At 47.2% G+C, this 14,726-nt stretch overlaps 1 protein-coding gene across 1 annotated transcript in view; it reads right to left on the minus strand.

Annotated features, from left to right (window-relative positions):
- Positions 1–2,306, minus strand: part of GRAMD1C (GRAM domain containing 1C) — a 54,747-nt gene extending 52,441 nt beyond the window's left edge. Inside the window, exons 1-3 of the mRNA XM_075710938.1 lie at positions 2,193–2,306; positions 2,093–2,146; positions 445–573 (exon numbers count right to left, since the gene is read on the minus strand). Of these exons, the coding sequence (XP_075567053.1) occupies positions 445–573; positions 2,093–2,146; positions 2,193–2,306 (297 nt within the window). The remainder of the gene's footprint in view (positions 1–444; positions 574–2,092; positions 2,147–2,192) is intronic.
- Between the last annotated feature and the right edge of the window lie 12,420 nt (positions 2,307–14,726).

Here is a 14,726-nt window from a genome sequence, read left to right on the forward strand (position 1 = left end):
TTTACTTTACAAAAACCAGACACTAGGAAAGCACATCAGAGCTACCCAACACTGAGAATCAAAATTCAGCCCTTACTGTTAAAAAGCATCAACAATATCTTTCTAAAGGCATAAAGAGACACTGGATAGGTTAATGAACCATGCAAGGAACTGGGAGACAGAGCTGGGCACAGAAGCCAGAAGTTCTGTCACTAACTTGATACGTGACATCAGGTAAACAACTTCACCCCCCCCCTCAGTCTCAGCTTACACTTTAGTAAACTGATAATGATAAAATTACCTACCTCACTACATGGGTGGAGAACGCTTTACTAATTCATGACTACAAAGCAACTTGAGAACCGTGGATATAAAGCTAGTACATATACACACATATATATTAAAATACACCTATATTGTATTTATAAATAAAACACAAGTTAGAAGAAAAATAAAACACATTACCCAAAAGCTCCAGTCAGCACTCCAGCTATATTGAGCAGGACCCTGCATTTTCTCTGTGCACGAACTAAGAGTCTCCTCTGAATCAGCAAGTAGCTGGCTAATAAGACCATGATCCACTTCATGAACTTCCTGTGAACACAGATGCAAGGTATGTAATTCAACAACAGAGGAGAAAGGTGAAATAAGAAGATGGTTAATCCATTTAACAACTACATATTAAATGAAACTTGACATGCTAGTTTCACCAAGGTGAGTGGCACGGAAACACTTCCCACTGACAACCTTTTCCTTGACTTTACATTTTTTCCAGAGTATACTCTATTTAATTATTACTTACATTTTTATCAGAGTATTTTATTTCCACAGCAGCCCCTCAGCTTGCACATTGAAGCTGCACAGACATTTAGAGCTGGAATAACATTGACACGAGACATCAGTGCATAACATGCAGCACATCTCTAGAATCTGTGGGACCTTGCAAAACTTGAGAAGGGTCATACAAGCGTAGCATTTACCAGAAGACTGACACATATTGTTATAATACAAATACATCAAATATTTATACTTAATATTAGTTACACTATAAATTTATATATTTTGTCATATATAAATACAAGCGCAACACTTCAAAGGCAAACAGTCCTACCCATATCACTTATTATAAAGATAAGCACCCTTCTGCGGCACTCTCCCTTGGTATCAATATTCTTCACTCGGGACATCGGCTTTACTTTACGAAGGGAAACTGAGCCACAGAAAGGCACTTGTCCCAAGCCACCTGTCAAACAGAGACAAAACCAGTCCAGGGCCCTAACCAATAACTAACACCACCTGTACTAAAGGATCCATCAGTAAGAGACGAAGTTGGGTTTCAAGTCCAGAACGACTCAAAACCAAACTGTTGCCGGCACACACTCATGCCCATGGCTGGACAGGGGTGCGAAGGCCCTGCCAGCGGGCCAGCGCTCCTCCGAGGCTCCGGCCAAGCCCGCGGCCCAGGCTGGGGGCGAGGGAAGACAGCCGGGGGCGGCAGAAGGCAGAGATGCCCTCAGCGCCCCGAGGAGACGCCCCAGGCTACGCGGCGTGGGTGAAGGGCCGCTCTCCGGAGCCTTTCCACGCAAACACAAGGACTCGCTGCAACTTCCACCAGCTGCTGCCCACCAGCCCGCCCCCCGCACAGCGGGCAGCCCCGTTAACGCCACGGGAGCGACGCTCCCCACCCACCACATCGCCGGAGTTAGGCGGCTGCCACAGCAACCCCAGAGCCACCTCCCCGCAGCGGGGCTGGGTCCCTCCCCAGGCGGCTCTGGGCACCCAAGAGCCCGGACCCTCCCTCCGGGGCCCGCAGGCCGCCCCTCCTCACCGGGGGCCCAACAGCGCGGGCGCTTCGTGTGCCCGCAGGGCCGCCGCCATCCCCCGGCCGCGCCCGCCTCGCCCCAAAAAAAACTTTCGGGGATTTGCGGAGGGGGAAGCGGGGGCGGCGGAGCGGAGCGGACCGCGGCGGCCCCGCACCCCCGGGCGGTGCTTCCCAGCGCTGCCCGCGGGGGCCACCCCGCCGCCGGGCCTCTGTGGCAGCCCCACGGCCTGGGCCCGCCCGCCCCGTCCCCCGAGGGAGGGAGGGAGCGGGGCTCCCGCCCCCCGCACCTACCTGCGCAGCCCGCCGGCGGCCGGCTCGCCGGGGGGTCGGCGCGGCGGCGGGGCAACGGCCGGGGGCATGGAGCCCACCGGCGGGGCGGGCGGGGGCCGGCGGGGAGCGCGCAGACGGCGGCGGCGGCGGCGGCGCTTACCATGGAGGGGGGCAAGGGCGGCACGGCGCCCGCTAACTGCCTCAGCGGGGCGCACGGCGGGGCCGCGGCCGCCATTTAAAGGGGCAGGCGCCGGCCGGGCCGCGGGGCGCGGGGCCGCGGCGGTTGCCAAGGGCGAGCGGCGCCGCTCCTGAGGAGGGGAAGCCGTCAGGGGGGTGGGGGGGGGGGGGCCGCCGCGGCGCCTCTGATCCCCGCCTCGGCCCGCTCGGGAAACCCCTCGGCGGCTTCCAGAAGGGTTAATGACGAAGCCTCAGAGCCGGTGGAAAGTTTTGAGGAGCGTGGCCGGAAAAAAACTCCTGGCTGCGGGGAGTAGCGGGGGGGGGACGACGGCGCTGGCTTCCTCCCTCCTGCGGGAAAGCCCCGCGCCCCACCGCCCTCCCCTTGCGCCCAGCCCCGGCAGTCGCTTAAAACAGCGTCCGGGCGGTGAAAGCGGTTCCTAAAAATCTGACGAGGCGGGGGTTTGGGGTTCAGCGGAAAATACGGGCGGGAGGCCGCTGCGGGGGGACAGCCACGGGGGGGAGAGGGGAAGGAAGGAACGCCCGCCCTCAGCTGCGCGCTCCTCCGGCCGCTCGCCCCCGCTGCCGCCGCGACGCCCTGCACGGAGAAGCCGCGGTCGGAGGGGGCCGGGCAGGGCCAGGCCCCGCGTCCTCCCTGCCGGGAGAAGCCGCGGTCGGAGGGGGCCGGGGAGGGCCGGACCCCGCGTCCTCAGCCGGCGTGCACAGGGGAGCAGGCGGAGGCCTGCGGCTGCCCCGCTGCCCTGCGGGCTGGCTGCAGGCCGAGCGGGGGGATGGGGTGAAAAATAAAGGATAAAGTGGTGGGGGACTCGTCTCAGGGAAGCCACGTTTTTAAAGCTGCTGAGCCAGCGCCAAGTGGTTTCTGGCCCACGCTGTGAGCGCCCAGGGGTTTGAAAAGCTGGGCTCCAATTCAGGGGACCCAGCTGGAGCGGTGATGGGTTGCAGATTTGTGCCCTCCGGACACCTTGTAGAAAAGAGCAGAGCCCTGTCACATTAAATGAAACCTCTACCTTGCTGGGTGGCTGGCCGGTAGATGGTGAAAAGGGGTGGATGGATAGATGGATGGATGGCCAAGGGAAGGAGGAGTAGAACAGCCTGTTTCTTCTTGCTATCCCTTTTTTCTCACCACTTCCCCAGAAAGTGGGTTGAGGGACATCTCTGGGCCCCGTGATACCTCCACACTGATACGTTAGCAAAGGTGACAGAAATCCCTGTGGCTGACATCCCCTCCCAGCCATCAGCCCAGACAGGACAGCTGTAACGCCGTCGACTGTGAGTCTCCAAAATTTACCAGAAAGTGTAAAAAAGAATGTGTGTTTTATTTCATTTTTGTTGCCGGCTGTCTTGATTTAGACCTCTGAAGCTCAAATTTTTCAGACTTTTCTTAACAACACTCAGAGGCCCAAATTACTTTTTTTTTGGTCCAAAAGTTGAGATTCTCTCTGAATCATGTTGGGTTACCCAAGTGGGAGAATCTTCACTGATGGCTGCCAGCAATACTAAAACCCTTTTCTGTTCCCTTGGTTAAAAGCTAGCTGGCTTGACAGTTTTGCTCAGGCATGTCCTATTTAATGAAATATTGTTATTACAGGGTGAAATGAACATAAGCAGCATTTGCAGGAACAACAGTAGTATGTCCATCACAACACACTCGAAGGATTTTTTAGAAACACACCAAATACTTGAGTTTAAATCAGACACTGTTTGGAATGCCTTTGGTCCAGCTCCATCTTCCCACACTGACTGCTCTGACACACAGTCACAGCCAGTACTCTAAGCCAGTAACTTGGTCCCTGTTCCTCCTGATCTGCCAGGTGCCTTTGACTTTACTGGTTATTCCCTGCTCAAACTCTTGATTGTTTTTGACTCCTCTAACTCCTTCCTTTCATAGATATTTGGTTTTGCCAACACTTTGGCAGTACTTCTTTCAGAAGACCCTCACAAGCTACCTTCCAGCTTTCTACTGAAGTGCTATGTTGCTCTGCACTTGGTCCCAGTTCCCTTCTTAATATATAGTTTACTTCAGAGTGATTCCTGCCTGGTAATCCCAGGTCTTTGCACTTTCACAACCCATTTCAGAGAAGAAATATTTGCCTTTTAGGTTTCTTTAGCTGTACTCCCTCTAGTGTATCCTGCTTTCGCTGATACATGTGTCATCACATCAAAGCTAGAGCTACAAGTGGTCACTCAAGGAATGGGTTGTTCCTCTTGACATTTTTTGGTCAGCAGAGTTTTGCAAGTCAGATGTGGAATTTCTTGAAGCAGTTATTGTGGAGTATCCACATGCAAAGATGTAGATCACAGAATTGATTAAAAGCGTATTCAAGAAAGCCGTATGACAGTAGCATGATGACAGATTTCCTTATGGTGTGGTGGGGACTTTTTGGGGGTCTGTTTTGCTTTCAAATGCAAAGAAAAGCAGAAATACACCTCTCAGCTGAATTGTGCTTTGTATGTGTTTTAAGGCATATGGAGTTGAGCCTTTAGTGGATACTTAAGGACAATTCCATTATCTGAAGAGTCTTAAAGATATGCAAAATCGTTAGATAAGGTGTGCCATTATCCCTAATCCTGTAGCTGAGGGAAGAGGTGTCAGCCAGCTTAGCGAAAGTGCACTGCTGGGTACAGCCATAGCACAGCCGGCGGGGCTGGATGCTGCAGGTGGGGTTTTGGGGCTGCTGCAGCTCTTCCCGCAGAGCAGTGCTGCGTGAGTACCTTTGTGTAAACCCAGGCTCCGTTCCAGAGCACACCTGCTAGTTTTGCAGACAGGCCATCCGCTTTAGCAGTTTTCCCCTCCACCCTGGTGGCATAGACGAGCTTTACTTAAATGGAGCTTAAGTAATCAACATTTGGTGAAAAAGGATTTGTTCTACACTGAAGAAAAAATACTTTGGGGAATACATTTTACCTATAAACACCGTGTGCATATAGCCACGAAGATACCGAAATCCTGTAACTTCCTTTCATGGTGCATTAGGATGATAGGAGTCCGGCTGCTCAGAAAATGAAGCCAGTGCTCTTTCTCTGCTCACCTTCACTAGGGAGGGGTTCAGCAGAAGAGACATCTCCTTTTGAGTATCTGGATATTCTGTACACTGCCCAAAATTCTGGTTTACACAAGGCCAAAGTGAAAAACAACAGATTATCTTCCCTCTGCTCTCAGAGCATTTTCACCATCTTTTCTGGGAGAGATCAGAACAGCCCCCGGGAAGTCATTGTTGTCACTTCAAGCGTGGCTGTCATCCAGGCAGTGCACTGTAAGCTCGAAGCTGTGGTAACTTTAGTAAGTGTGACATTCACTGGGCAGAATGTGAGGTCCTGTTGCAATAACACACACATATTTTTTTTCCCATACTACTGGAGGGAGAGACGGTGAGGCCATAGACTTCAGCAACTATGAGCCAGCACATTGGGAAGCTCTATAGATTTGCAGTGTCTTCATTCCTCCTCTTCTTGCTGGTGGGTGAGTACTAAATCACCTTCCTTAATTAGAAGAAATATAGCTTATTCCTAGAGTTTGGCTTGAGAGGGTCTCTTCTTTTTTCAAAAAGCAACTTTCTGCTGAGGGCTTCCTCGGGATGCAGGAAAACTATATCTAGTGTTGTGCACTGCATTAAAACATACTTTATAGATACCTTCCTGTTTAGCTAATAGAAATGTTCAGAAAAAGTATGTTTGGCTGTCTTTTTCAAGAAGAAAGGCTGTGTATCATCATGCTAGAACTTTCATTTCTATTTTGATTCTCTGATGTATTTGCAACTGGTTGTTGTCACAAGGTAGTTATTCATGTCCATTTGCAAAAGCCAACCTCAGTGCAGAGCAAAAGTCATATAAACTAAGATGAGCAATGTGCAGTCATTGATCACTTAATCATAGACGACTGGGAGCTGGATACAGCTTGTATAGCACCCTCATGGCATCAGCTGAGTGTAACGTTAAGCTATAAAGCCAACAAAACCATCTGAAAGATGGTCATTCCAGCATGAGAGGATTTTTGTGGTGGTTGGAAATCGAGCCCTATTTGCCCTCAACTTCTCCTCCATCTATTGAGTGTGAACAAAGGAGAGGAGGCTCAACTAAAAAGGTCAAATTTTGCACTGACCTCCACCCACCATTTTGGTTCCCCGATGCTGTTGGCAGCTGGCAGAAGAAGCTTGCAGGGCTGCTCAGGTTTACTCCAGGCACCAAAGAGTAAGTTAGAGCCTCCAAGACTGGAAGAGAACACAGGTATGTTTTATTCTTTCCTTTTGTCACCCCACCTCCTCTAGCCTGTCTTGTGTATTTCTCATTCACAGCCAACGATATGGCCTTATATGGGAAAGTATCAACCTGCAGATTATGTAAAGTGGAGGCTGATGGATTAGTAGGTGCCCTATTAGTACTGGCAAATGTGGAGCACATTGTCACGCTACAGGGAGTCCCAGAGAGCTTTCTCCCCTCATGGTTGAAAACTGGCCGTGAACTACCGACTTCATATGACAATGACCTATTAGATCATCTAATCATTTTTCCAGGTCAAGACAAGATCATCTATGCTGTATTTCTCTGTACTCTGTCTAGCTCAAGTGCTTTCACCAAAAAGCCTCGCATTCCTCTCCATGGGGGATTGAGCCCTACAACCCGAATGACAGGGGACCTACACATCACTCTGCTAATGAAGCGATTGACTTAAAAAAAGCTTTGAAGCAGAGTCAACAAGGCATTTGGCACGGTATGTTCCCAGATGCCAGTATGATAAGGGCATTGTGTATTTGAATACCAGTGAACTAGTATGTTCCAGTTTTGCAACCTTACAAAAGAAAAAGAACGAAAGAAAGAAAGAACGAATGAAAGAAAGAAAGAACGGACGGACGGACTAAAAATGGAGGCTGTGCTGTGACCTTCTCATTGAAACCCCCAAACAGAGCTGGGGTGAAATGATACAGCCTACTCCTCTTGCATTTTGATTTTTCCTATTAGCTGTAAGTTACATGATAAGTATTGAATCAAAGATGTGGGATAACACAGATGACAAGGCCAGTTATTTCATGGTGGGAGGTGCAAATAAAACTCATTTTGAACAGACGCAACATCAAAGCACATTGTTCCTTCTCAGTTTTGTTCTCTGTGCCACTAACTGGCTGTGTAAAAACGATACCTTTTATATCACTAAAAGGAATAAAAATTATAATTGTGTTGCAGGGGGGTGTGTATGGTAAGGCTGGAATAGCTATAGTGGAGAAGAAACTCTGTGGCCATTCCTTGAAAACAAGATAGCAGTAGCACATACTGCTCTAGCTAAAGCAGCAGTATCCAGTGGAGATAATGGTTAATGAACAGAGATTTTAAAAGAGTACTCATGACACAACTGCTCAAATTCACTCTAACAAATAACCAAATGTATCACATCAGAATATTTGATGCACGAAGACTGTAATATGTCAAGGTACCATCAGCTTTGTCAAGCATTTCAACTATACTTTGTACTTCATCAGAGTACCTTGTCAAGATGCTTCAACTTTTATGACTGCTGCATCATTACACTGTTACCTAACTGGAAAGGGAAAAACTGGACCTCAGATTCCCCTGAGAAGCTCCAGTGGGCTCATCGGTAAGATTATGTGAGAACATGAGGATAATATTTCATCCAGTATCTTTAATAAGGACTACTCATTTTAGTGGACTGGATCCAAAACTACAATAATATTTGGGTACCTAATTCTCAGACATCCAATTCCCATGGACTGGTGTTCCAAAATTTTTACTTTGAGGTAAAAGCATGGAGCACCAGACAGCTCCGAAGGAGTTTCACATGCTAAGTTGTTGCCTAGTTTCATAGCCAGCTTGTATTTTCTATATTTTTGCATCCATGAGTTCTCTCTCGTCTGATATTTAAACTGTAAGCTCCATACACCATCCTTTTGTAAGGCACCTAGAATAACAGAGCCCTGCTGTCTGACAGAATTTGTCAGTGCTACTCCCATGCAAGTCATACATAATAACAACTATGAATACAACTGTGATTTTGTGCACAAGCATGCCTAGAGGAACCATTCAAGTAACTCTCAAACTGATCATCAAGGGGATTGGATTTCCATTGCCTTAAGACATTTGTCCTTGAACATAGAGAGGCTATTGTCGTTGTGAAGTTTTACCAGATGCAGACAATAGCCTTTCACACCCTTTGGATGGCAATGAAAGACTCAAGACAATGGAAAATCAAGACCTTCACTGTAGAAGGGTCTGTAGTCCTTGAGAGGGCACTGACTAGTATGAAGGGAGATGATTTCACTTGAAGAAAATAAAACAACAGAAGAAACTTTTCCAAAAATTGGTCTGAACTCTTTCTTGGTGACCACTTTTAAGAGTATTTTTAAGAGTTCGGTTTTCCCTCTTTTTGAGACAGCAACTACTCCTCTCATCTTCTGAGCCCAGGCTTGTTTCCAGAAATGAGATCCACTTACACTACTCTTAGCTCAAGACTGTTTGATACTATGATTAGCAGCTGAGTGAGAGAAAGCAGGTTTAAAGCTCTACTATAGGCGTGTTGTCCCTATTTTTCTAACAAAGGGTAGCAGGAAAATGTGGTCCCTTCACAGAGAATAGATGTCACCCTCAGTATCAATACCCACAGAATGCTAAGGCGCTGTCCCCCAGGTCACTGATAGCATCTGCTAGGGGTTCAGTCTCTGGCAGTGGAGAGTCTTCCCACAATTTCAAGATTTCCTGTCCTGAAACTGGAATTGCATGCCAAAACTTCTAAGAAGCTCACATTATGTTTTGGGATGCACGCATATTCACTGTACTTGTCAGAACAGAGCTGCCTGTGTGTAAGTGTACATGCATTTTTTGCTTTGCCTCAAAAGCAGTTGAGGCAGGAACATCAGGCCCCGAGACTTTTTGGGGTGGGAAGAAAGAGGTTAGTGTTCCAGGTGGAAATGTGGCTGAATGAACTCTAAATTTCACCCAAAGCCATTGGACAGTGGCATTAATCTTCTTCTAGTATGGCAGTAGAAAGGAACTGAGGATCAGGAAAAGACCTATCTGTACACATGAACATTAAGCAGGAACTAGGAAAAAAATCCCTATCGTCATAATAGTGACTACCCTCAAGTCCTAATTCCAGGAGCCATCCTTTGTGCTGGTTAGAGGTGAGGAGCAGCTGGAAGGTTTATCATCCTATCACCCTCAACCCTCCTCTTCTTCCTCTTTCCTGGTACAGATGTTGCTGTTAGTGGTGGAAGTGCAAGCAAGAATGCAGCTGTAACTCATGTAACAGCACAGCCTTCATTGCTGACAACATCTGAGCCATGGCATCTTTTGGTGACTCAAACACCATCCAAGGAAAAAGCCAAAGAGGGTGAAACTGTGGTCTTAAATTGCCACTTGAACAGTCCACGACGTCCCTCCCTGACTGACCTGATGGTGAAGTGGTACAAAGAAGATGAAAAGGGGCAGATGGACCTGCTAAAAAACAATGTGACCGTCTTGCCAAATAACTCCAGGCTTTTCATGAGTGGAGACTTATCCCAAGGGGATGCCTCCCTAGTGATCCTCAATGTGACGACCAGTGACCATGGTATTTATTTCTGTGAGGTTACACTTCCGGAAGGGAAGGTGGTGACAGGAGACGGCACAAAGCTCAGGATCAAGAGGGCTCTGGGTAATATTTGATATTACTTGCTTTTCTCCCTCTTTCTCCTCCTAAGCGGGTCTACATGCTTGCAAAAAGAGTGAAGTTGGCCTGTTTGGCCTCTGGCAGGTAGGGCCTGGTGTCATGAAGCATAATTACTCTATAGCATTTCTCATTGTTTTTGTTAGGCCAGCTAATTTTGATTGACTTGGCTCTATAAACAGTCACACAGGTATTATTATAAGGAGGAGCATTTACAACCAAAAAAAGAAGGAATAATTTTATCACTAAAATCAAAGTCAGTGCCAAGAATGAAACAGACAAATTCTCTTGTACTCACAGCTCTGTTTGGCAGAACCCCCATGAGTGACAGGTGTCAAGATACCATCTCAGGGAACAGCTCCAAACTCCTTTTTTTTTTGACATTATTTCTCTCCAACCCACTAACTTGCATATTCATTCCTTAACTCTAGGTGACATAAGTAATCCCACAATAAACATGAGGATCACATTATATCATTTCTGCTTAACTTCATTCACACTAAAATCAAAGTAGCGTTAGAAGTGCCGTGCTGTTTTCTTAGCGTTGCAAATAGTCACTAGGCATATTAAGTAAGGAGATAACTTGCTTTGCCTTTATCAGCTGGAAATGTCAAAGCAGCTTTCCTTTTTATGTAGGCTAAACACATTCCAGTCCCAACAAATCAACACATCAGAAGGTTTATTATCTTATTATCTAATTAACAAAAAATAGCACCTTCTGTGTCAAGAGTAAATTATGCAAGTGCCATTTCCCCCTTATTCATTACCAAAGCTTCTAGCTCAGTGAGATTCAGTAAGCCTTTGCCCTTTTGAGCCTGAATTCTTTCCTTACTAATTTTTATAGAACTACTCAATTTAAACCATAGCACTAACAGGACAAGAAAACTGTGCCCCCCTGCAAGAGCTTGGTCATGTGTCTGATGAGGTCTCCCGTTGGCTTGATCTCATAGTCTCAGTAGCGCAGGTTACTCTTGCAATGTCTGCACCCTGGCCAGTGTAATTGCCTTTCTGTGTTCCCAAGAAGATTAAATATATCATTTCTGCACTATGCCTGAGTTAAAGGGACAAGAGAATATGAGAAATATAATCCATAAAGAAATGTTACGTGCCACAAATCCAGGCTGTTCAAAACTTATCTAAAATTAAAAGGAGAAATTAGCTGACTCCGTTAACTTGTCCATTACAGGAAGGAAATGACATCTATTTTGGAGTAAAGTGAGTAATGGTTCTACAGCACCCTCATTGCCCTCACTTTCCTGATGAAATGAGCAGCCCCACAAAGTGGATTTAAGCTACAGGATACCTCTCTGTATGTGGGAGGAGGGGTGTGGTTTTTTTATTGGTGACCTACAGCTGGTTTACTGGTGAGCTGCTGGATGTCCATCCATTTGGCTAGATAGCAGCTACTCCTGTGAATGGGTGGCCAGATGCTTGGAAATCTGTGTGTGAACACGGTAGCAAAATTGTCCAAATTTTCTAGTGAAGCTTAAATACAACCACACAGAGATATATAATGAATGCCTGATTGTGCTGTAATTATAGATAAAACTGGAAGGCTTTTTAACCATTCTTTTATTACCCTTCCTGGGTGAGTCACATGGCAAAATGACTACCAAGAGCGCAAGGCAGTCACTTAAAATCTGATCAGATCAGTCTTGCACCATTGCTCAGCCAGTTACCTCTCTCTAAAGAGACCCTCCTACTCTGGCAGCCTCAACGCTACAGGACAGATGCTTTCCATGCTGCGTCCCATAACCCTTGTAACAGTCCATTCTACTGTGCTCACCTGACCAAAGGCTCTTCCTGATTCATACTTCAGTCCTGACAAATTAAAAAGCCAGAATGCCGACATGGTCTTATCACAAAGAAAATAGCATTATCCCATCTCTGCCATGTAACAGTCCCAAAGAGCATCAAACCATAGAAAGGACTTCAGTGGAGCTCTGCCCACCCTCTGGTGCTGTGTCTTTTGAAGGTAGACAGGGAGACTGACAACTTCCTCAAAATTGTCTAAGTATTTTTTTCCATTTGAAAATAAAGCATACAGGCATGAGTCCCATTAATTCACGCATGTCGGTCGTGGTTTAGACCCAGCCAGCAACTAAGCACCACACAGCCACTCGCTCACTCCCCCTACCCCCCCGATGGGATGGGGGAGAGAATCGGAGGAGTAAGAGTGAGAAACACTCCTGGGTTGAGATAAGAACAGTTTAATAATTGAAATAAAGTAAAATAGCAATGATAATAATAACAATATAATAATAATAGTAATAATAATATACAAAGCAAGTGATGCACAATGCAATTGCTCACCACCCGCCGACCGATACCCAGACAGTTCCCGAGCACCGATTGCTGCTCCCTGGCCAACCCCCCCCCCCCCCCAGTTTATATACTGAGCATGACGTCATATGGTATGGAATAGCCCTTGGGTCAGTTTGGATCAACTATTCTGGCTGTGCCCCCTCCCAGTTTCTTGTGCACCTGGCAGAGCATGGGAAGCTGAAAAGTCCTTGACTAGCATAAGCAGTACTCAGCAACAACTAAAAACATCAGCGTGTTATCAGCATTCTTCTCCTACTAAATCCAAAACACAGCACTATGCCTGCTACTAGGAAGAAAATTAACTCTATCCCAGCTGAAACCAGGACAACGCAGCAGCATCTTTTGCCATCCCAGTAGCATCCAGCTGTTAAGGGGGTTTGCTGCGGAGTTGGGGTTGTCCTATCCCTAAATCCCCAGAAAGCATAGCAGCTTCCTACAAAGGAATGAAAAAAATCAATAAATCCATAGTGCAATACACTCTCTCCCATGTAGAAGCCCATGATTTCATGTCAGACAAGACATCAGCATAATCGATATCCTAGTAAGTAGCTTCCTCTGCAGCCACTGCAGAAAATGTGCTGGCTGCATTGCATGTGCTTACCTGGACAATATTTTATGTTACTCTCTCTACTTCCCCTTTTCCCCCAGGCTTGTTTGGTATAGAAGAATCCATTGGAACCATCATTGGGGTTGTGGCGGCTGGTATTGGAGGCGTGGTGGTTCTGATCATTGTTTTAACCCCACAGCTGAGGAGGTGCGTCCTCTGCATGAGACAAGGCTCTCGCCAAGGTAAGTAACACAAACCAGAATCTGGAATCCCTTGCTAGAAAGATTAACCCAATTGCCTATTTCCAAAGGTTCCTTTTTTTTAACTTAAGGAGGAATTAGCCATTTACTTACCTCTGGTCAGACAAGGCATCTAGTTCAGGAAATAAGCAGTGTGGATGAAACCCTAACAGGGCTGGCTCTATATTCCATCTCTTTTTCAAATAGTTCTTTGTTTCTGTTGAGTAAAGCTTCATGCATGGGCCTAATGAGTTACCTATAAACAAAACAATAGGATCTTCTTTAATTGCCGCTTTCGGCAAAGAGTTGTTCAGTGTGATGCTGCTGCTTCTTTTAACGAAGCCCTGGGTCTCCTTCGGTTCTTTTAGGTTTATGCTGAAGGATGGTTCTTCCTCCTACCAACTACATGCTTACATCCATATTCTTGTAATGCTCACGTACAGAAAGCCTATGATGACCTAAGTGTATGTTTGAGGAGTGGTTTGTAAAGCCCAGTAATATCTTTTATCAGATCAGCTGATTGGGTTGGGAAAACTAGACGATTTCGCCACACATGAGCTGAAGAAATGACCCGAGAAGACACTGATGTACCCGAAAGCTCTCCTGTTTTTCCCAGCTCTGTCAGCTGGTCTCATTAGAGTAGCCTGACACTAAAGGCTGGATTTTGAAACAAGCTTAGTTCCTGTTTTGTGCAACCCAAGACGCGGTCTGCATTGCAGACCGAGCTCAGCTGACTTTTTTGCTTTCGGTGGGGAGCCTTGCGGTTTGCACCTCTTCTCCCGGCTCTCAAAAATCTTGCTCGGCCTGCTGGAAGAAAAATCCCAGCCCTGCAGGGATGAGGGGAGAGCTGCTCTTGCCGTTCACTGGAGCGCTGCCGCCACCTGATGGCCAGCGTGGCGGGGACAGGGACAGGGACACGGCCGGAGCTCTGCCCCTGGCTTGCCGGGGAGGCTCTTCCAGCCCTTGCGGAGAAGCGCACCCGCACCCCTCGGCTGATGCTGCCCACACAGCATCATCCCTTTGCAAATCCCCTGTATGAACAGAGTTGACAACTTCTTTACTTGCCAGAAAGCCATGGAAGAGTTTATTGTGTTGTACTAACTCTGTATTGCTCAATCGCTCTCTCTCCTTTCCTTCTCGCTCAGTGTAGCTTGAGGTGCAGCATTACAGGAGTCTCTGGAAGATGCAAAGCCTACAGGTGGAACAACTTCTGATGTCGAGTAAGCCAAAAATGGAGCTCTAGATGGAATAAAAGCTTTCGCCTCAGTACATGTTGTCTTTGGCATTTTTGGTTTTGTTAGCCTGTTTCTTTTTCCTGCAGCTTTGACAGCCACAGTGGCATATTCAGCATCCTCCTGCAGCGAGGAGCAAAACAGCCTTTTGTAAAGAAATTTGTATTATCACCTGCCAAAACACCACTTAGTTTGACCATGTATCTCTGACTCTAGACTCTGATGAGGTACCTTGGGTCTTTCCCTGCCATTACTTCTTATTTTAAAGGTGGTACTCCAAGGTACCAAGCTGTGCTTCAGAAGAGGCAGAAGGAGCCTGACCTACCCAGGCCCCCCACAGCTCTCCAGCTGCTAACACCTACCCGAGGAAATCGAATGTGTTGCATCCGGGGGTTCAACAGTGGCTCCCGTCTGTCTGCGCCTCTGGGTATAGAGGCTCTTGTCCTGTTGGCTTGCTCCAGCCTGC

The sequence above is a fragment of the Pelecanus crispus genome, chromosome 1, assembly GCF_030463565.1.
Source record: "Pelecanus crispus isolate bPelCri1 chromosome 1, bPelCri1.pri, whole genome shotgun sequence".
In the NCBI taxonomy this organism is placed as follows: domain Eukaryota; kingdom Metazoa; phylum Chordata; class Aves; order Pelecaniformes; family Pelecanidae; genus Pelecanus; species Pelecanus crispus.